The sequence below is a fragment of the Xiphophorus hellerii genome, chromosome 16 (assembly GCF_003331165.1).
Source record: "Xiphophorus hellerii strain 12219 chromosome 16, Xiphophorus_hellerii-4.1, whole genome shotgun sequence".
Classification (NCBI taxonomy): Eukaryota; Metazoa; Chordata; class Actinopteri; order Cyprinodontiformes; family Poeciliidae; genus Xiphophorus; species Xiphophorus hellerii.
This window is the reverse complement of record NC_045687.1, coordinates 10,971,544-10,995,422: the sequence shown is the minus strand read 5'-3', so window position 1 is coordinate 10,995,422 and position 23,879 is coordinate 10,971,544. Positions and strand designations below refer to the sequence as shown.

Sequence of the window (23,879 nt, the reverse complement as noted above, 5' to 3'; positions counted from 1 at the left end):
ATTTGTAAAGCAGCTTAAACGCATTTGCAACTAGTGAAGTTCCTGAACAATGTTGAAACAAGGCCTGTGTGTTGTTTTGTTGATGGACAATAAGCAATTCCAGTCTTCCACTGCAGAGACAGTTGTCGAGATATGAATCTCAAGACTAATTCTGATTATAAGCATGTTAAGGATGCATTGCTGCTTAGATGTGCTTGTTTAATCTGCCAAGCAAGTTCTGAGAAAAATAAAATCTTGCTTTAATGTCTGGCATATGCTGTTAGGGTTGCAGAATTCGCAAACTTTTTTTTAGATATAGTTTGTCACTAATGGAACAACATTTTAGGATATAAACTGGGTTTTTTTATTATGCTATTTTGCTGTAAATGTACATTTAATTAAGATAAAATCAACCAGACTGAAATCATGCTTCTGACTGCACATTCCTGCAGCTAAATATATGATTAGTTGTTACAAAACAACTAATCATATATTTTGAGCACAACCATTTTACATGTAAATACTGAATAATTTCAGGAAACTTTGCCAAAAATAAAACACATGACCCTGGTTTTGGAAAGCCACTGGGGAAGTATAAAAGACAGATCTCCCACAGATTTTTAAAGATTATTTTGAGCCAAGTTGTGATGAAAACCTTCCTCTGTCCTCAATAGTCCATTAAGATGATTCTCCAGTCAAAACAATGTCTTGCAGAACCGCTGCATCAGCCGAAATGATCACCAGGCAAACAGACCGATAATGAGCACAGTTCTATCTGTTAGTCACACACCATGCATGCACCTGCAGTACAGTTATATCATCGCTATCATTCCAGTCAACACCAGTGTGGAAAAGTAACAAAAAAATAAAAAATAAAAATCACTTGGCAGTCAGAAGGAGAGATACTGTTTGGGTAAGCTAAAGTGGTATGATTACAGAATGCATGCTGCGGCGTATGAATGGACTGCCAGTTCATGCAACCACGCAAGGGGGATACATTTTCTCATTTTGTGAGTGCTGAATATGCAAAAAAAAAAAAAAAAGGATTCAAATGGAGAAATTCAAGCAGAATGATAAATGAATTGTGTCGTGAAAACTGGAATAGAGTGGTGAGATCTTTCCAGGTATACGCAGAAAACAGATCATAAAGGCCTGAGAGACATAAGGGATCTTGCATTTTGATTTTCTGATGATGAAAATATATATATATTCTTGCATTTTGATTACTGATTGATTATAAGAAATGTATTTTTGTATTTTGATTTATTAATGATTATGAAATGAGGATTTTTGTACTTTGATTTACTGATGATTATACAAAGAGTTGATGTAATGAAAAGCAGATTGAGAAATGAATGACCTGATGAATAAATGGTGAATAGAATCAAACATAGATGATTATTATAAGAAGTTATGTTTGAATTAAAATAGAGAAATGATTAATGACTTATGATGATCATACAGTATATAGAATTGTAACTGAATTGTAACTGAAGTGATAATGCACTTCAGTGTGAAGCGAAGTAACATGCTGTTCCCAGACTGTGTTATAATTTGAGCAGAAGTCAGGGTCAGAGCTGAGCGAGGAGACAGGGGAGTTTCAAAGAGGAAGTAAGGTGTTTTGTTAGGTAAATTGTATTAGTAATTATCAAATATTTGTTGTATCATGTAGCCTTGTAGTTACATTTAGATAATGTTTCTGTGTGTTAAATAACTTTGATTCTATCCTGAGACTTCCCTGGGAAATAGAGGTGACAGCTACTCTCAGCAGCTGTTGCCTTGCAGGACTTCCTACAAGACAGAGGTGTTAATTGCTCCCAGCAGAGTTTTACATGCCTGACAATAAACTCTGCTCTGTGCTTTTTTGTGATACAAAGCCGTTGCTTTGAAGCTATGCAACGTGCCTTATTCAACACCGTGCCTGGAGAAAGAAAGATTTAGAGTATAGATAACATGTGTCTAGAAGTGAATGTTATTTAGCGCTGCAACCATGTGATGAATGCTTTGACTCCACCCTTTTAGAGTTGCAGCGCCCCGTGTGGCAGGGTTTCCTAAAGATCAATAAAAGAGAGGAACAGACAGATGTGTTTCCAGAGTGGTTGGAGATTTGTGACTAAAAGCACATCTCTGTCTGCTCTCCTCGCGAGTATAACAGAATCTAACTCTCTTGTCTTTCCTGTATTTGTTTAAATTGTCTCTAATAGGTATTTAGACCTGACATTATTTGGTCCTTCGAAGCCGGATGCCAATATACCGGAAGGATTCCAGCGGGCATGGTGGACCCCAGTAAAAGACCGTGCGCACGGCAAGTTTCCTAGTGGAAGCTTATCAGAACCTGTTCAAGGGCTGGCGCTCTGCCTGCCTGCTGGGATCTTACGGTTGACGGCTCTGAGGGGAAGACAGGAGAGGGTGAGTAGATTCTTGTTTAAATGTGTGGCGAATGACTGAGGGTCATTGCGCGAACCCTGGACATTCTAGACTCTAACAGGTAAAAATAAAACATAACATCCGTGAAGGGCGTCCGAAGTCCTTGGCCAAAATTTCGTGGATAAACAACAGGCGCACGGAGCCTAGTATAAACCTGCAGTAAAATTTAATAAATTGGAAGATAAAAAATAAAAATAATAAAATTTAATCAATTAGCCGATAAAAATAAAAATAATGAAATTTCCTCAATTCGATATATAATAATAAAATTTAATCAATAATAAAAATATTTAAATCAGGCATTAAAATTGTAATTGGAACGGATGGCGGAGTCCGGCGGAGCAGGCGCTTAAGTTCCGCAACAAACGTATGATTGTGAGTGTGATTGGAGATATAAATACCATTTGGTGTTTTATCTCATATAAAAACAGTAGGGTTGTAACCAGCAAACCTGTCTTGGATGCAGAGGTAAGAACCTCCCACTCGAAAGAGTTGAAGCGGGGGTTACCACTACAGGTATTTTTAATTGCTGGCCTACTGAAAAGATCTCCAGTTTATAGGATTCCCTATGAGTCGGACAAACTGGGCTAAATTGTATAAAAAAAAATTTAAAAAAATGGGCAAAGTATAAGCAAGAATAAGCCAACACACAGTTTGAAATCAAATGACTGGAAATATGTTGAAAATCAGGATCCGCATAAAATAAAATATTTAAATAAATGGTTAACAAACTACAACTTTGACGGCCGTCTAAATTCACAGAAACTAACAGTATTGCAGGATAAAATAAAATAAAAACAAAGTCAAACCCACAGAAATCAAAGAATTTGATGTTTTATAGAAGGGAGGATGATGAGACAAGTTTCAGAAGTGTGAAAAGGCAGGCAGACGAGCAGGGAGCAGCAGGAGGGGGAGGGGACGTAGCTGAAGTTACCAAATACCAAAACAGAAGGGGAGAAACAAATAATACAAAATGCAAAACTATACCCCGACTTGCCCTCACCCCCACAATATGAGGAAAAAGGTAGTGAGGGACCTATTACTAGATCACAAAAAGCAAACTTTAAGTGGTCTAAGAACTGGGGAGAAATTTTGGTGCAGGGAGCTGTAGCTCCCACTGGGCTTTTACTCCCTCCCCCATGTTGCCCTTCAGAAGAGGCAAATAGTCAGCCACACACGACTGATCTTTATCCTATGATACAAGTAGCAAATCTTAATGCAGGAGAAGATGGAGCAGCGCCCACGATTCTAGTATATAGAACGTGGACCCTGGAGGATATAAAAAAGGCACTAGAAGGGATCACACCTCTTAAAGAGGATGTGAACCGCTTTGTTGAAGACATGAATAACATACGTGAATCTTATCATTTAAACGGAAATGAGGTTCAACAAGTCTGGATGACTGCTTTAGGCAGTGACTGGCATCATGTTCGAGGAGACTGGACCCCATTATTAGCAGGGAACCCTCCTCAAGTTCTTGCACACAATAGTAACGAATTAACAAACAGAGTTAATGCTTTAGCAGCAAGGACAGTTCAAACATATCAACGCAGAGCAAACTACACTGAGATAAGTAGAGTCAAACAGAAGGAGGAAGAATCGTTTGACGAATACAGCCTGTAAATGACAAAAGAATTAGAAGAATAAGAACAAAGGCGCCTTTGGGGACAGCTGATGCTTAAAAGCAAAAACAGGACAGTTGTCTGCATTCTTATTATTGAGCATTCCCTTTTCTAGTGAAGGCGTTTCTCTTGATTCCGATATTGTTATAGTTAGTACATTTTCAAATACATTCCATATACTAGATTAGTACTTGTAGCTTTGGTAATATACTTTAATCTGACACACTATTGCTATTAATATTAAGAAAGTATATCAGAAATTAAACCTAAGTGTTTCCAAGATTCCTAAGTTTGTGATCAACTCCAGATGCAACTTTAAGCTCCTGGGAAACCCCGACCTCTGATCTGTTAGCCGGGGAAGATACTCTTTATGGCCTCCTAATTTAAAGCCTTTCAGGAGCATGTTATTTTATGGCTGCTTTAAATTACAGCCTTGCCAGGACAATGTTTGTCTCTGAAGTCCTACCTTGCATCAGCTTGTCCAGATAGGAATGTTGATCAACTTAAACACACATGGCATTGGCTTGGCTGTATTGAACCATCAAAAATAGCCTTATTTCCTTAACAATACCCAAAACAGAGTTTAGACCAAAAGTTAAGCAATATCCTTTAAAAACAGATGCACAGGAGGGTATAAAACTAGAAATTAAAGATCTTATTGTGGCAGGAGTCATAGTGCAGTGTGAAAATTCTTCATGTAACACTCCTATTTTTCCTGTTAAAAAAACAACTTGTATAAGTGGGCTGCTATATTGAGCCATGGCGTTTTTGCATGTCTCAACTGGGGGGATGGTAAGATAGATACATTAACATTACTCAATGTATGGATTTATTTCTTTTTCAAGAACTTTTAATGTATTACAAAAGGTCACTTCATTTCAAAAGTGCCTACAGAAAGAAGAGAGGGCTGCAAATGAAATAAGGAAAAAAAAAATAAAATACAATTAGCTATAATGGGACTTTTTAAATGGGTAGAGGATATAGATAAAAAATCTTTAGAGAAACAGGCTCTAACTGATAAGAGGCATTGCTCCGATAACAACAAATTGTAGTATGCAACCGATTCTAGATAGTTTCACAATCAGTCTTTTTAAACTGACCAAAACTTTAGGATAGATAAAATATTATTAAATCTACAGGAATTATGGATGAATAAGACAGAATAAAATAGAAGTAACTCATTTGTTGACTAGAAATTGATTGAATATAGAAAAAGTTTGCTACACTGTACAAATTTGTTGTTAAAGGATAATATTAAGTTTGAAATACCTTATGGGTTAATGGTAAAGATCATATGGAACTTTTGTAGAGATCAGGGGACTTGCAGCCCCCTTGCAGCCGCTCCAGGAGGGCCACAGAGCTGGGCTGTAACTGCTACCCCACAAGATTCAACTAATTAACATGTGAAGCTTTTTGGCATACCATTATTTTTTAAGTGTGAAGTAACCCCCACTTGCAGTAGCTTCGCAAGACAGAACGAGAGGGTGTGATGTAAATCACTTTCGCTCCCAACATCTAAAAGTACCTCCTGACAAAATATCAGTAGTGGTACGACGAAAGGTTTTTTTTTTAAAGTTCAAATTTTACAATTAGAGACTAAAACATATCTGATGCTTTACGTGCCAAAGCCTACTAAAGTATTTAAAGAATTGGGAGTTCTTCCTGACATCCTTATCGGCTCTCTTTCCTGCCATATAAGTCAGTTCCTCCGAGAGGTGAAAGGGGGTTTTATGGTGGGCTCCAGAATTTGTTTTATGGTCTGACAATAGAGATTGCTCAGAATAGTGTAGTGACTTTAAAATATAACTTGTGAAATATAAGCATATACGGATTTCATAAATTTTAGAGAGTCTTTATCATTACATAAGGCAGGATTGTGCTTAGATTTAGTGAAATATTTTCTCTTTAGTGTAAATAGTTTAAGCAAGTAAATACTTAGTGAGCAAGGAATAATGTGGAAAATGTTAAATATAAGTTTTTTTGCATCCAAACACTGATTTACTGTTTTCCTTTAATATTACTTTATATATTGAGTAGTGAGTAGTTTGGATTTTTATTTTTGAATTTGTTTTCGTTGGTCTGACTTTTTGGTTGGCTATTTATTGTGCACTCATTTAGTTAACTTTAAGTGTCCGTTTTTTATATTCGTTAAACATAACAAATTAATTTCTTTCTTTTGAGTTATCAGTTTCCTCTGGACCTGTTGCTCATCATGCAGATGAGCTCCAGCTGATTGGTGTCCATATATGGGTGTCAAACGTCCTTAGCGGGCCATTCCATTTGTTCACCCAGGGAGGGGGAAATTTGGTTTTTAGTTTAATTTCTTTCATTAGTAGATTTGGTAATATTTTGACCAGTATTTGTTAGGTTTTTGTGTGTTAATTACCTCTATTATGTGTTAATGGTCTGATCAGCCACTATTTAAGTTCCCCTCATGTCTTGTTTGTTAGGTCAGTTTGTGTTTGAGTTTGTTCTGTTACCAACTGACTTGTATTTGTTATGTTGATTTTAGTTTGGGCCCAATTTATCATTTTTGGATTTTCTTTGTAGACTATATTTTTTGAATTTTCTTCACCGTCTCTCTGGCTGGTTAATGCAAAAAACCTTCACAGAGTTTTAATTGGTGAACACGCCTTGTCAAACACTAGTGAAAATTTTTGAGGAGTTTGTAAAATAAAATATCTGACAATCGTAAGAGTAAAATGAGATAAGGAGCTTTAAAACTGTAACGTTTTGGGAAAATAGTAATCTTGAAGATTTAAAGCATGCTAACATAAATTGTTTTGTTTGTTTTGACGAGTTTTACCTTTTGGGAAAAAGGCGGAATTGAATTTGGTAGAATTTCTCAGGGAACATCATAAACCTGTTTTATCAACATCGTTATTTAAAAGTAGTGGAAATGTGATGCGTTAGCAGATAATGCATCAACAGGGGGGAGAATATGTTATTAGGTTTATCTTTTATATTACTTAAACAAAAATTTTTAAAGAACATGTTTGATCTGTGTTACACATAAAAAAAGTGAAAGGAAAGATATGGTCTGGTGAAAGATGTTTCTTTTGAATGGTTTTGAGTCGTTCTCCATTAAAAGATGTTCTGACAAGGGGGCTAAAATATTTTGTAACCAATAGATAACAAATTTATAGCGATTACTGAAGCATATTTTGGTAAATGAACTTGGGAAAAAATTATAGAAATTAAAAATATTATTGTGTTAGCCATTTTCAGAGCATTAATTTAATGGAGCAAGAATGCTTTAAGAAATGTTTTGAAGAATCTGTTATTGATTAAAGTTATCACTAATCAGTAAAAGTACACAGGTGGGATTATAATGGTTTTTCTAAACTTGATTTTTGTTTTGATTTACATCCATTTAAAACGATTTTGAATAAAACTTTAAATTCAACGACAAGTAAAAGACCTAGGTAAAATTGGTATATTCTGAAAATGTCTAGATTTGTTAAATTATACATTGACATTATAATTTCTCCAAGTTTAACTCTTTTGAATTTTGTTTAAGGAACGCATGTAAAATGGTTTAGACAAACAACCAGTAAGATCTAGTTTGTTCTATAAAAATTTAAACTGGACAGTTTAATTAACAGTGATTTTCATTTTTTGATGGTAACTGTAAGCTTTACAACTACATTTTTAAGTTTTTGTGATTGTTTTGTTTCGTTTGTTTAATCCTATTTTTACAAGATTGGTTTGAGAGGACGATCTGCATATGTTTAATATTCTGGCAAAACGTTACTTTGGAAACATGTCTTTTGAAGCGGGTGATTACAAGGTTTTGGTATTTTCCATCGGGTAGGAACTATAGTTTCGACTAATAGAAACGTAAATTGAAGGGATCACATCCACCACTTGATGAGCAGAACTGGACAAACTAGGAGATAAGGTTTCACGTGATGTGTTGCTCATGGTTTTACACACAGACTGCCCTGGAGTTTCGAGCTCCAAGTGGGACTCTGGACTCTGTCACACAAGCTGTCGTTAGAGGAGGAGTGCGGCTGCTTGGAGGAGCGATTTCACACTTTTTCGACGATAGCAGCCACAGAGTCACGAGCGGTGGAGGATTCACTCAGACACGGAGTGACTTGAAGATGTTTGTGTTGAATACACAAAATGAATGATGCTTTTGGAAAATCTGAACTCTGCTTTCTCGTTCCAGTTGGCAGCTGTTGTTCCGGTGCTGTCTGGATGTGATCTCATTCAAAGTTTGCGTTCTTTGATAAAAGATTAAAGTAATTCCCCTGATGGACAATAACAAAGCAAAATTTATTTTTGAGTTAAACCATTGTTTGATTATGCTGACACTGATGAAGATGACACTAGAGAATGTTGTACTTATATTTCTGATGCTAATGAAACTCATTTTGATGACAATGTCTGTTTTAAAAAATCTGCAACAGGCCATGTCACAGGATGCAGTTCCCTCATATGGAGAAGTTTTTTTTGGCTCATATCTGGACTATGGTGGAATCTGCTGTTGAAATTAATGATGCCTCTTCTTATTCTTTTCTTGTTTTGTTCTGTGCCTGCGTTCTTTGTTTAACCGTTTCATTACCACAGCGATTTCACCCATGGAGGACCAGATGGCACAGATCTGAAAATCATTTGAAGAGACTGTTTTTTTTTTTTTTTTTGGAGTTATATGAGCGGTGCAACAAATATTTGTTAAACAGGGCGGAAATGTTAGGTAAATTGTATTAGTAATTATCAAATATTTGTTGTATCATGTAGCCTTGTAGTTACATTTAGATAATGTTTCTGTGTGTTAAATAACTTTGATTCTATCCTGAGACTTCCCTGGGAAATAGAGGTGACAGCTACTCTCAGCAGCTGTTGCCTTGCAGGACTTCCTACAAGACAGAGGTGTTAATTGCTCCCAGCAGAGTTTTACATGCCTGACAATAAACTCTGCTCTGTGCTTTTTTGTGATACAAAGCCGTTGCTTTGAAGCTATGCAACGTGCCTTATTCAACACCGTGCCTGGAGAAAGAAAGATTTAGAGTATAGATAACATGTGTCTAGAAGTGAATGTTATTTAGCGCTGCAACCATGTGATGAATGCTTTGACTCCACCCTTTTAGAGTTGCAGCGCCCCGTGTGGCAGGGTTTCCTAAAGATCAATAAAAGAGAGGAACAGACAGATGTGTTTCCAGAGTGGTTGGAGATTTGTGACTAAAAGCACATCTCTGTCTGCTCTCCTCGCGAGTATAACAGAATCTAACTCTCTTGTCTTTCCTGTATTTGTTTAAATTGTCTCTAATAGGTATTTAGACCTGACAGTTTTCATCAAAACTAAATTCAGGAAGTACGTCCAGATGGTCAGTGGACAAATAGCAAAAAAGGAAGCAAGCAGGGCGTTGACTGCTATGGGAAAGGTTTGGTGTGCTTTCCACAGAGCCATCGGACGTTCGAGAAGTCAGGGCTCCCATTTGTCGTTATCGTGAGTTAAAATTTTCACGAAAGTAAAATGTTTGTTTTTGTGGCACATCTGTATCTTATTTTGAAGGGATATGTAAACGTTATCATAGCGACCAGAGTCAGAGAGCATTAGGACAGTGGTCGAGACGAGATGAGAGGAGTGGAGCTTGTGAGTTTTAGGTCTGGTTCATACGGCATGATTTAAGGATTGTCGGACGATTTTCCAAACCTCTGTGACCACACACGACAGGAGCTGATAAAACTACAACAGGTTCGATTGGTTCGTTTGTCCAGCCACAAGGCAGGACCAACACACCACACACGAACTGATTCTACTCACGAACATCCCAATTCCAGAAGAAAATCCAGTAAAACCCTCAACATATCATATGTGAATTTAGAATACTCAAACACGGATGACTATGTAGAATCAGTAGTGATAGTTTGTGGACTCATTTTAAGCGATAAAAAACGTAACAAAAAGAAAAGGCGTTTGATAAAAGACGGCGGGAGCAGCTGCTCTATTTGCTGCACTATGATTTGGAGCTGAGTTATGTTTTTTCGTAGTTAACATTTTTAACTGAATAAACATAACCACATATAATAAACATACAGTACAGACCAAAAGTTTGGACACACCTTTTAATTCAATGAGTTTCCTTTATTTTCATGACTATTGACATTGTAGATTCACACTGAAGGCATCAAAACTATGAATAACACATGTGGAAATATGCACTAAACAAAAAAGTGTAAAACAACTGAAAATACCCCTTATACTCTAGTTTCTTCAAAGTAGCAACCTTTTGAATACGCCCGATCTGAAATCGGGCGTATTCAACACACCACCATGTAACACACCACACACTGCAGGACGTTGTAAGATTGTCGTAAAGGGAAAATCAGAGTAAAAAAAAAACAGAAAAAGAAAAGGATTTTCAGCCCTGGTTCCTGATTCGACTGCCTACTCTGCCTCAACCCAAAGATCTCAAGGCTGCTGCAACAAACTTGGGGAATGGACAAAGGTCACGGAGTGATGAAGATCTAAGTGTTCGGAAGACAACAACCAGTTCTGTTTTGCTTCCATTCAGAAGAGGATTTTACTGTACAAAGACAGAGACTCTGACCAAGGACAACGAAGCTTTTTTGATGCCGAGATCTGGGTATGAGTTGAACTGCACCCCAAAGCCTCGCTCAGTAAACTAGTGACACAGTTTAGGGAGAGAAGTCAGGAAAGGATAAAGGTGGTTTATAACAGTTTCCATTTTTAATTTGTAATCATTGATAATTAACCTGTTTGTCACTTACCTCTGCTAAAAGCTTGCTTAATAAAGATGCATTAAAATTCTAATAAGATTTGTGGACAGTGAAGTTAATTGAGTCATCTATTATTTTATGGTTCTTCTTATTGGTGTAAAATCTATGAACATGATTCTAGAAATGTGGTGGCCTCAGAAATTCCTTTAGTGTTGGTAAAATAATGACCTTGGGGCTTATGCTGAGCCACTAAAAATTATCTAGTCTGTAACAAGTGCATGTTGTTATTAGAGAGAGAGCTACCGTTAATAAGAGTGGTTATTGTAGTTATGCAGTTGCGAGGGTTACTCAGCTGATTGCTTCTTAACTGAAAAAGGTCATTGCTCTTGGATTGTAGGTAGTTAAATGCTTGATGAATCTCCCTCGACACCAGCTTAGATAGATTATCTCTCCTAGACCTGTTTCAGGGTAAGACTGGAGAGCTGGTCAGTAGTCTGAAAAGGACTGGGGAGTTGTGAGGTTTAGGGCAGGGCTGGCTATTGCGCAACAACAAATGTGGCGCCCAATGTTGGGCGGTTCCAAATAATAGTAGGAGGGCCCTATGTTCTAAGAGCGTAAAAACAGAAGTTTGACTCTGAATAGCTCACTTAGTGTGACAACTCTAAGGAACCTCTGACTGGGCACAAGCCACTTTGAACCGGACAGCGTCGGGGACAAAAGAAAGACATGGAGATCTTTGACATCAAAAGACCCTCCAAAAGAATGGCGAGAGACCTGACCTGGGGCCCAGTTCAGGCTAAGGACGGCCGGCGTGCATATGTACCAGAAGTTGGCCAGGCCGAGTATCAGATTCCAGCGGAATGGGCCAGCCGACTAGAAGACCGAGCCACCCTCAGGGTGGAGGCAACCATCAGTGGGTGGGCTAACATATTAATGACACCTTCCTGCTCTACTCTGATGGCATACCAGCCCCTGACTGCCAACTTTAGATCAGCCTACATCGGGATTATGCTGTGATGCTGCGGCAACTGAAGAAAGCCTCCTTCAAGCACGCACGAGAAACCCGCCAGAAACTTTGTGAGGGAGTTGTGAGGTTTAGGGCGGGGCTGGCTATTGCGCAACAACAATTGGTACAACTTAAAGTTCTGAGGATGATAAGTGAACACCTCGCAGCTTGAATGCTCTTAAATAGTTGTCGAAATCTGTTAAGTTACTGGCTGGTCATAGCCACTTTTAAAGATGAGCTAGATTCTTGTACATCTAGTTATATCAACTTAGTTCAATGTAGATTTAGCTTCTTTGTAATAGTTCACTTTCACCAGGTGTGCTTTATCAGTGTGCATTTGTTAGTGAATAATACATCTATGTTATTTGTAACTTCACTGGTATGAATTTCTGGAAAGCTGGCCTTTCGGTTCAGCATTCTAAAATCCAGCTGACATTTGAATGCAGTCCTCAGTCCAATTTTGATATATGCAAAGCCTTCTTATCTTAAATGAAAACAGGTGAGATAAGTTGAAACTTGTTGGTCTTTCATTATCAGAAGACTGAAATTGGTGAGCAGAGCCTGTCTCTCCTAGACACACAGCGTGCAAACTGCTAAAGTGGTGTCAGTACATTGAAGTACACAGAGATAAGGTCAAAAATCAGCCAAGCTGGGCCTCTAAGTGGCTTTGAGCTCTGTTTCAAAGAATTTCTATTAAAAAGTGTCCTAGTCAGACTCTGACCTTACCTTATGTATCCCGCGGCAGTCAAGCAAGACTGTTAACTGGTGAACATTGAACTCTGTGGAGTTTAACAGCCTCTGGATCCCTAAAAGGTCTCTCTGTAAAAAAAAAAGGTGCACAAGGGGAGACAATGATATGCAACCTTCCACAGCCTGGGGTAATGGTGGGCTGTTGGGGCCACCGCTTATACCTGAGCTGTGGGAAAAATGGGCATGGAGAACTGCAGCAGGCCCTGGATCTGGATTTGCATTGTGGTCAGAGAGCGCTGGCAGATTGTAAGTGACTGTAAAAAAAAAAAAAAAAAAAAGCACAATCAGTCCTTATACCACATAGGCAAATATCAAGAACAAACAAAGAGGATCTTATTAAGTAGAGCAGTGTTTATGCAGATTTAGCATGTAAACAAATTTGGTGCTAACAAAGGCTTAAAGAAGACCTTAAATAGATAGGCCTACATTATCCTACCACATCAATTATCTTTCCCACTATCATCTCCCCTTTTCCGAACTAATAATCTTAAACAGAAACAAAAGAGCAATATTTATATCAACTGGGCCATCAGATTAGGGATTATCTCTTCAGACAAAGCAGGCATCACTTTACTGCAGAAATGGGTGCCATGATGACAGCTAAACATCCAGGATTTTTAAATAATTATAGGTCACGGGTTTATCCTCTCAGAGAGACGTATATATTATGTCTCATGAATGTAGAGCCACTTGAGACCACACCATCTGTCATTGAAAATTTTCTAAAATAGTTATTATAATCCTCCCTCATGTTAGGCTTGGACACGTAAAAATGGGTTAGTGTTTATTTGACAAGGCTTTATGACTCAGTCTGGTTTGCCTTGAAAATGATCAGCTTCTGAATAGCAGTTCAGTTACAAACCTGCAATATTGAACCAGCTTTAATCTGAATGCTCAGCAGCTGTGGCATTTCTGCTGTTATTATTTGGAAGGAGGATGTTAGTGGATCGGCATTTCAAACACAGACAGTTACCTTTTTTAGGGACATGAAAGGAATACAAATGTTTCATTAAAAAGTCATTTAAGAGAAAGTGATAAGCAAATGCACTTCAAACACTCAATAACCACTGCATTAACACATTAGAACACCGTAAAAATGTTATTTCAAAAATGTATTTCATATTATAAAAATAGGTTAAAAATATTATTTCATTAGATTTTGTTTGTGAAACAAAATTGATTATATAGACAATTGTTTAAACAGAGATATATGGTAAGGATTGAAGGCTATTTATTTTTACGATTATAACTTGTACTGATATACCTAAAATTTAGTCTTTTGAGAAATGAAAATATAACAAAAGACAAATTAAATAAAGGGTTTTTAAGACAAAAATGTCAGCTAACTGAAAATCCCTGTATTGCGCAATGTATGCACTCCATCCTTGATTACTTTTGGGCTTAACTGTAACCCCAAACAGATAAAAGCACCAGAAGTGTGGGTCATACACAGGAAAATAAACACACAAATTCTATTGAAACTTGAAACCTAAAATAAGTAATGCGCCAATAATCAATCTTCTGTGACCCGTGCTTCTTTTTCCTTTTTTTTTCACAAGTAGGGGTTTGCAATAAATTAGCTACATCTAACAAGAAAACGCACACCTTTTAAAACCGTAATCTATTTACTAGTGTGTGATTTATTGCGAATGACTACCCGGATAAGAAGACAGCCAGGACATTTGGTCAATACCTGCTGGAAGGGGTTTTGCAGATTCGGACTGCAGAACAAATAATAGTGTGCAACATCTGCAAGGTGAGAGAAACAGGAAGGTTAGTATCATGCCTTAATGTTCAGAGACAAGAGCTGGTGTCTGTGCAAGATAAATCACCTGCAGTGAGGAAATCCTTGGTTTGGTTAACAATGAATTTATTTGGAGACACACAGAAGTCGCTTGTGCCCTGGGAGAAAACAATAGCACATTACCGCCATGCAAGACTGAAGTAAATGCATTACAAATTGCATAACGTGCAAACCCAAATTTATGTGAAGCAACAGAATAAAACTTCATTCAGATGGGGAAGTTACAGATAATGTCTCTGCAAGAGAAATATTTTGGTTTTCAGGATTTTATCCCCTTTAAAGTGGTTTGTCATAGTGCATCAGTTTGCAGTAAACTATTTTAACCCAGATCTCTCAACATATATAGATGCATACATTTCTAGAAATGATAAAAACCGTCAGTGTGCCGGAATATGCTCTAGGAATTGCTGACCCTACAGAAAAGTGCCACACTTTGCTAATCATGAAAGAAAAGTACTTAAGTTTTCCAACTGTCTCTGATCCATCAATGCAGAATCGCTAATGTGCACACACAGACCAACGGCATTTTTCTCTTTATTCACTTGAAACAGGATGGTTTCCTATATGGTATCTAGAACCCCCTCCACCACACCCATATTTTAAAGCTGGACCTCAATTGACACCAATAAAGCTCAAAGGCAACCAGGAACCTGTTATCATTCCAGATCAAACACCCATCTATTTCAAATATGTCCACTGTTGTAAATGTCAGTCACCATCAAGAGGTGTCTTTTTCCAACTTGTCACTGTGAAGTAGGCTCAAAAGGACATGACAGGGAGCAGACTTGCTTTGATTCTACCAACAAGTGATGCAACACAAAGACACACACAGATATATATATATATATAAAGAGAGAGTGAGAGTTAAAGAGAAAAAGAGGTGAAAACAAAATGTAAACCAACAAAATAAGTAAAAGAATGATGTGAGGTCAAACTTAATGGCTCAAAAATAATGGAACAAAATCATTTTACTTTGGCTTGTAAGATAAATGTAAATAAAATCTGACTGTTTTTAGCATTTTAGAGTAGACTTTTTATTTACTTTATTATTTTCTCATTTAGTTTCTAACTAGTAATGATTAATCAAAAACAAGCCCATCAAATTGGCAATACTATGTATAGTACTAGTAAAAACAAAGTATACTCTTAAATATTTCTAGGATCTATAGGAAGAATTAAGTCTTCAGTAGTTCTTCAGTATTAGAACTTCAGTAAATTCTTAAATGTTAACCTGAAATGCAAAAAACACAAAAGAGAAAGGAAGAAACAAACAAAAAAAAATGCAACAGAATTAAGTATACTCCAAAATCCCCCAGAAGTTAATGGGTGTGTACTTTCTGTTCACCTTGCCTGTGAGTATATGAATCAGTCTTTTGATCACTTTATAGTAAAATTGTGGTAGTAAATTCCCGGCTTGATATCCATGACAAGTAAATGAAATTTGTACTAGCATCATTTTAGCAAGTCACCACACTTGTTGATTTCAACATGCAAAAATGTCTACTTTTATTAGAAAACTGTTGAGAGGAATGTTATTTTATATCTACATTTTTCATCCCTCTTCCTTCCACTGTTTATGCCGTTCCCAGATACGGGAACGGCATAAACGGCTTCGTAACTGTACTACGAAGCAGGATTAGTGGCTCAGTGGGGCAACTTCAGGTTTACTTCGGGATTTGGAGTATTACAAAGCAAGTTCTCTTCTTACGTTAATCTATCTCTGTAGTAACTTATCTAGAAATCTAACCTGAGGTTTGTAATGGCAGTGTCCTCTGTCTGTTGCATTATTGTATATATTAAATATTACATCACCGACTATTCCAAAGTTTGTTTTCATTAAATTTAAAATGTTTATTTTCTTTCTCTTTCAATCTCCTTGGCACTAAAAATGTCACACATTTTATGTTCTATCATGATTGCTATACTACCTCATAATATGCCTGCAAATAGATCTTCTTATTAACATCTACCTGATAGGTTTAAAAAATAAATAAAACTACCATACTAACTTTTTAAATGTTTTAATTATGTAATTTTTTACATTGTATGCAAAAGTTTGCTCTTTGATAGATCATGAGTTTATAGCATTGTTAAGCTTAACTTCAAATACTTAAACTTAGACTCAGTTTAAGGTTTGGCAACCTTCAATAAACTATACTGAGAATTTTAGAAGTTACAATTTTAAAACTGCTAAAAAATAATCATTACTCATTACTGCACACTGCAAACAGGTTCCTCGCCCTTTCCCTCACATTAAGAAACAACCTGAGCAGTTTGGATGCGTTTCTATTTATACAAAACATGGAGCTCCACTCATTACATTTATCAAGACAAAATTTTCTTAACTACTTTATAATGGTCAAGATAGGAGCCGCATGTTTATGAATCAGCCGGTCATGCAGATGGCATAATGAATTCACTCGTAATAGCCTCATAATTTCCATAAAGCTGAATGCCAACTGTGTTTAATATGTAATAGTTAAATTTGCTTGAAAATTAACATTAAATTTTGTGGGTGATAAGTTGAACATTTCATTTACTTTGTATCAACATCAATGCAACTTTACATAAATGTTATAGACTAAAGGTTCTAACTGTAATAATTAATGTTATGTTATTTTTAAGCAGCATGATTAATTTGCTACGTCTCTGTATTAAATTCAACTAATTAGATCATGCTATACATTCTGGTTTTACAGGAATACTGTGGTATTTTTAGTGAAGGTTATCGTATTGTGAGAATCTCATCGTGTTTATGGTACAAAATTACAGAAGACCCATATGTAACAAATGACTCAGCAGGCTCATTATAAATGTACAGCTCTGTAGCTACTGGCTCATTAGTATTACTCTGACACAAATAGTCTTAGTCTTTGAAAGAGAAATCAGTGTCAGAGTACCACAAACCTATGCTTTGCCGAACCAAAGACCTTAAACGCTGATCACCACTGTGTAACCTGACTATAACTTAGCACAATGAGACACTAAAAGACGCTGTTGTAAATACATGTACATTTCACAGTCATTTGTTTCAAAGTCCTGAATCCAAGAAAGACGATCAAACATGCAAACTCCTGCGTGAAGCACACGCTTGTCCCAATCACATGACAGTTTTCAACTCAGGACTGCCTGCATGTTGCTCTCCATCTCTGTCTCATTATACTTGTAGTGACATTTTGTTTATGCTGCTTCTCATCAAATATGTATAAATCTGAGGATTTTCTAGGACACCACCATCATCATGCCTCATCTGGAAAAAAACACATGTTTTTTTTTAACTAATGATGTGCAGGTGCAACAAGTTTATTTGCTTGTTTTGCATACTGTCCTACATTGGAGAACATGATATTTTACACGTAAGTTGATCTTGCTACCCAAAAAAAACAACATTAGGACTTTTCTGATGCATATGAATATTGTATATGGAAAAATGCCAGAAGGTTGGCTAACTGATGAGGATAATTGTTTGGCAAATTTACCCCAGTTCACCTGTTATTCCACAATGAGATGGATGAAAGAACTCAACACAAACAAACGCTACCCAAGTATTCTATATAATCTGAGTTTGACATCTCAGAGGTTTTATTGCAGAGACATTTAAAAAAATTACTGGTATCTGGGTCAGCGAATGAGAATCACCAAAAGCCAAACTAGATGTTTCCAGCTTCTATCTATGTGGAATAATAACCCCTCAGCAGTTCTATTGAGAAATGTTTATTCTTCCATGGTTTTTGTTTGTTTGTTTTAGATTTTTGCTAAACGAATTGCCTTCTTGGAAATTGGAAGACCGGCAAAGACTCAACAAACATTACACAGGCATTAAGGGTGGTGAAAATCTATGAGTATTAAGGGTTGCAAAAAAAAAGAAGGAAAAATGCTCCACAGAGCCCCCTAAGCTGCAGTTCCACTAAGCAGTTTTACAATTTGTATATACATCCATATTTCTGCAGTGAAGAAAAAAACTCCTAATCAAAACAGGATATCAGCCATTTTGGTTTAAATCCACTCTCTTGATATTTTACACATGAGCTCCTTCTAAGAACTTTGAACTTGATCCGCTTTAAACTTAATCATTAAGGGGTCGGACCTCAAAATGACATGTATTTATAACTTCCTGATAGAAGGTCGAAGTCACATCAAACGTGGCCAAAGCACTTTTGCCTGAAAAAAGGAAGTAATGTTTTAGGTAGAACACATCTACTGCACATCATAGAATATTTAAAAAGTAATTTTGGATCAAAGATGATATGTTGTAGACTTTTCACACACTCCAAAAACATATTTTGACCTTGCACCCTGAAATGAAATCAATATGTACTCCAGACCCTGGCCAGGCTTCAAAAACTTCTCACCATAAAACACAAGAGTCCCTAAGAAATATCTTCGAATTCTGTCAAATAACAGACAACTTTAGGGAAGGTAAACGTTTTTGTTTTGTAGCCCTAAAAACAATCCTTCATTAAACAAGAAGTTATTATTTTTGGAATGATGAAGAGTCAGCACACAGCCTCAGTTATTATAGCTAGAAATGAATGATCAGGCCTGAAATCTTGCTGTAGTGATCGACCCAGACCTGGACTTTCAAATACGCATAAAGACAATGACAAAGTCAGCCTTCCGTCACCTGACAGACATTTCTAGGAATAAAGAACTAATGTCCCAGCAAGATCTATAGGAATGAATCTATGCCTTTATCTATAAGCCGAATTGATTACTGCAGCAGTAGTGTCTTCACAGGTCTGCCTTCAACTTTGGTTTGAAACTTTTACACGGTCTCTTCCTTTTGTCTCCCTTGAAACTCTGACAAGATGTCAAATCCTTAGGGACAACACACAGATGTGAGGTTTGTCTGTCGTGGACATGAGGGATGGGGGAAGGCTGGAAGCATAGGGTTATCTTCTAAAACACCAACAGTGTTCCTAAAACGAGCACCATTAACCACATAAAACCTAGATACGCTGAACACATGGAGAAGAGCTGTTAAGATAGAACAAGCTGTCAAAAATAAGGAATTTTTAAAAAAGCGGGAGAAAAACAACCTTTCTTTAAGATCTTCTTTAAGAACGAGATCTTAAAGAAAGAGATTTTAAAGAAAGTAGAAGCCGCAATTAAAGCTAGAAAGCTCCTTTGTTTGCACCGAGGTTAAAGACTCTTGGATCTGGGATGCGTAATCAGCTTGAAGCTTAACTGCGTGGCTGACCTTAGTAAAGAGCTTAATATAAACTACACAGACTCCTTTAGAGAAATCAACATGTTTGTTAGTTGGTCCAGAAGTTTAGTGGCAGATACCCTCTTAGGAGGAACTGCATGAGACAAATATAAGAAAATAAATAAAAAGCCTATAATGGGAAACATTTTTTAAGCTGTTTTATAGCAGATGCGCCTATTTTACTCACCACAGCTGTTGCGGTGCCACTTCCTAGTGCAGCCCAGCTTAGAACCAAGGATAGTATCACAAAACCAATGATCCTAGAGAAAATAAGAGCATTATGGAGACTGACAGTGTTAAAGGCAGATACAGGCATTATAGAAGGATTTTCACAAAAATCTACAAAATACTTTCTCTCAATAGGAATCTACCCCAATTTCAAAACATAAATGTGCTTTTTCCTCTTGTCTATTGACTGAAGATTTGCTCTTATCTGCTTATAAGCATAACCCACAATGCTGTGGTGCATTATAGATTAAAGTCAACAAGAAACTGTGGTAACTTTCTACTTAATTAAACTCCAGTAATAGTTTCACAGGCTCCAGTCGGAATCTGTTGGCTTCCAACCGCCATTAAGTATTGGAGAGATGGAGGGTGGTCTAGTTTTATTTAGCCTTAAAGGACTGACAACTGACAGGGCTTTAATGTTGAAGAGTTGCAAAAAGATACTATTGCACAAAATCTTCCAACTATTATCAAGATTTTTAAAGTGACTGCTGGCATGAAGCTTGGGAAAAGGGCTCTGAGTGTGGGCTAGATAAGCGGTGTAAAAGGAGGAAAAAATGGCTCTGTGATGGATATAAAAAGGCAGAGAAGGGCTCCGCTGCACTGACTCACTCTTCGGACCCTCTTGAAAGCACCAATAAAGCAGCCTGAGAGCACTTAATAATTAGTTAAGGGAGCAGTCTTATCCTTCTCAGCCGATCAATAGGCATTAGTGGGGGCCCATTAGAGAGGGATGTGAGTAGCGATCCTGAGCATCATCTGGTAACACTGACACGTAGGTTGCACTAAATTGGGCAAATGGGATGGGGAGCCTGAAATGTGGATTTGCCTGTCAGACATCATTGCTGGTTTGAATCACTGCCGCAAATTTAAAGAACCAAGTTACTGCACCGTCTCTGTCGATTTCCTTTAGTTTTTTAATTTGAAGCTATTTCCAATCAGCTGTTTTGACTAAGGGTTTGGTAGATTAAGGCTGCTGTAATTGTATTTGCAGATGAAGGAGATGCCACTCAGGAGATGAATAAGAGCTATTTGAAGATCTAATGCTATCTTGTGTTCTGTTAATGGAGGGGGTCATTTTTTATGGTACCAGTGAGTCTGGCCGGAGCCCATCCTTACTGTGATCTCGCAATCAGAACAACAAACACACAGAAAATGGAGTCTTATACTGAGAGAAGAGGCAGATTCCTTTACGTTCGTATTCATGGTACCTACGTGATCAGCAGACACTGAGACTGTTTTGCTATTCCCAAGCACATGACCAAGCAGATGACCAGGTCAAGGATCAGCAACAGGAGATAAGTCAGCCATCTGCAAAACGGAAGAGTGCTGCATCAAGAAAAAGCTTCACTGTTACCTTTTGCATACAAACAACATTCGATATGCATAAGTACAATCAGCATGTGCCAGCCCCACATTTGTTCACGAATGAGGTGTGAGATGTCTGTATGCCTCTTCTACCAGCACCCTTGTCTCCTACTTAGAGCCTATCTGTAGCAGGTAATTTCCATCTTGTTGGGCTTAATAATTCAACACAGCCAATCCATGGACATTAATTTTTCATTTTCCACTCAAAATGTCCTTCACAAGAATGGCTGACGCTGAGCTTCGTCTTGAAGTGTGAGTGTGCATATATGTGGTCTGGGGCCAGCCAAGCAAGTTCCTATGAGTAAGTCTCAGCACTCAGTGGCTCAACAGCATGATACATTCGAGGTATGTCCGCAACGTGATTGAAACAGGCAAATTTTCAAGACACTACGAACTCACCATTTACTAGACCATTCATTCTGTGCTATATAATTAGTAGCGAATATGATTCCCTCCTGCTCACAAAGAAGTGCAGAGGTACTCTTGACTCAATAAGCCATTACTTCGCTCACAGAAGACCATAAATGAATGGAGGAAGTGGACTTTTACTTTGTCTGTGAAAGCAGAACTGCTGAAGCACCAAGACGTAAATGAATTCAAAGAGAGAGTAGAGAAAACTATAATGCTGGAAAAACAGAATAGTGTCATTTTTTTTCCAAGTAGCACTGGATTGCTGTAACATTTTCTGTTCAATAAAACTCTGCTGCAGGCTGTTCAATAGCCACATAGAATCCAATCAAGACCCAGGGGATCAGTGTCAGATAACTGTGGTCCAAAGGAAAATCCGGTGTTGGTAGAAACAGTACACACCATGTGGAGTCATGCTGGGTGGTGTATGAAATTGATATTGGGGGGCTTTAGTACTAATAGTACAATGTGTGTTTGTGGATGGTTGTGCTTTGCTTGGAATTTGAGGAAGTACTCTGTATTCCTGTAACTACAGGACTATATACTGTATGTATATATATATATATATATATATATATATATATATATATATATAGATAGATAGATAGATAGATAGATAGATAGATAGATAGATAGATAGATAGATAGATAGATAGATAGATAGATAGATAGATAGATAGATAGATAGATAGATAGATAGATAGATAGATAGATAGATAGGTTTACTGATTTTCAATTTCTGGCATCAAGGAACTTACACACTAGCATTGATTTAACCATTTTCGGATATGAAGATCATTTATGACCAAATAGGCACTCTGCCATGCATAATTATCTGGGGAGGGAATATGTGTAAGAACTCAACTGCAAGATGGAAAATGAGCTCAATTTCAGCTTCCATTTATTTAGCAATCAGGACAAATAGCTTTTCCGGGTTGAATTTCTCAGGAGAGATCAATAAAATCCCATCTGCTCTGTGTCTGAGTTGTATCTCTACTACTGCTCCATTCGAAGCAGCATGTTTGCCCCATCTGCATGCACATAAAATAAAATCATCTCCATCAAGTCAGTGGAGCTGCTAGAGCTCCACCTACCTGTAATACTCAATGAAAGCAGTCTGGTCTGCAATGGCTGCCAAGTCAATCTTGGACTTGTTGATGTCTGGCAGAGCCGTCAGCTCGCGGATAATGTTGTTGACCATTAGCTGCAGAAAGCGCAGAGCCTGGAGATACTCAATCTTGGTGGCAAAGATCTCATCCAGCCTTTCTAGGTGCTGTTTAAGTCCAGCTTCCACATTGCTTCGAGCTCCTTCAACCTAAACAAGCACAAAAATAAATACATTTTAAAAAAAGTGTTTGTGAAACGGTCATCACACTGGAGACAAGAGAGACGAAAGAGAAGAATGTAAAATCAGAGGAAAAATTTTAATCACACTAACACAACAGCATCTCAAACAAAAATAAATTAGATCAACTACAAAATTAGAATACAAACAGATAAAAATACAACATAGGAGATAAAAGAGCTTACATACATAACATATCTTCCTAACTGTGTTTTACTGGAGTAAATAATGTCAGAATATAAAACTAATAATTCTTTGAAGACATGTTATTGCACAAGTCTTTGATTACAGGAGGAGATTTACAAGAAGCATAACTAAAAAGAGCAAATAGATTTTGCATTTCTTTTTGAATGAATACAAAGGAACTGAGTTACTGCTCTTTTAATTCACTGACAGATTGAAGACCTGAGGACTCTGAACAAGTGACAGGGAGGAAAATCCTAAAATAAATGTGGGGATATTTATTCCCACATATGTTGCATACAATCCTTTCTATGCAACATAAAAAAAATAATGTTTGTCTTAACAGCCATCTTCCTTCAACATTAATGGCAAAATGTGTCATAAACAGGACATCAGAGTTCCCCTTTGGTTACAATAGGAAAATGCACAGAGGCAGCTTAAAGTCTTATGCTTCCTGCAATTATGCCAGTTCTTCCTCAAATGCGAGGGACATCAGGAAACGCATCTGTTGTGGCCAAATGTGTGTCTTTACTGCCAACACAGGCACATCTGCACTATAAATTTCAATTCTTCATTCTGTCTGTTGCACCACAAAGATGCATCAGTTCTAGAGATGCAACGAGAAACTGAATGGTGGCCGACACGGAACAAAGGTACAGTTGACATGATTGCCAATCAGAAACTAAAAATGTTTTTTCTGTCAGTCAGTAGGCACCTCACATCCAATCTCGAAGAAGTTGCTTTAACAACAACACCCTTTGTTGTGGGAGCTGTTACTAAGGGAATAATGCTCAGCTATGTATTTTCAGTACAAGTGAGATATTTTAAGCACATGTCCAAACAAAGCCTCAAGAACAGAAACT

At 37.3% G+C, this 23,879-nt stretch overlaps 1 protein-coding gene and 2 long non-coding RNA genes across 3 annotated transcripts in view; 2 read left to right on the top strand and 1 right to left on the bottom strand.

Annotated features, from left to right (window-relative positions):
* The window catches only part of LOC116736012 (protein tweety homolog 2-like), a 41,488-nt gene that overhangs the window by 2,845 nt on the left and 14,764 nt on the right, over positions 1-23,879 (bottom strand). Inside the window, exons 4-10 of the mRNA XM_032588222.1 lie at positions 22,583-22,803; positions 20,928-21,023; positions 19,675-19,747; positions 14,307-14,376; positions 14,168-14,223; positions 12,636-12,728; positions 12,451-12,543 (exon numbers count right to left, since the gene is read on the bottom strand). Coding sequence (XP_032444113.1) covers positions 12,451-12,543; positions 12,636-12,728; positions 14,168-14,223; positions 14,307-14,376; positions 19,675-19,747; positions 20,928-21,023; positions 22,583-22,803 — 702 coding nt within the window. The remainder of the gene's footprint in view (positions 1-12,450; positions 12,544-12,635; positions 12,729-14,167; positions 14,224-14,306; positions 14,377-19,674; positions 19,748-20,927; positions 21,024-22,582; positions 22,804-23,879) is intronic.
* On the top strand, positions 4,595-5,186 carry LOC116736014 (uncharacterized). The gene is made up of 2 exons (XR_004342476.1): positions 4,595-4,849; positions 5,028-5,186. It is a non-coding gene; the product is annotated as an uncharacterized LOC116736014 (long non-coding RNA).
* LOC116736013 (uncharacterized) lies at positions 7,707-15,139 on the top strand. Its single transcript, XR_004342475.1, has 4 exons — positions 7,707-7,838; positions 11,231-11,232; positions 11,801-11,811; positions 15,111-15,139. It is a non-coding gene; the product is annotated as an uncharacterized LOC116736013 (long non-coding RNA).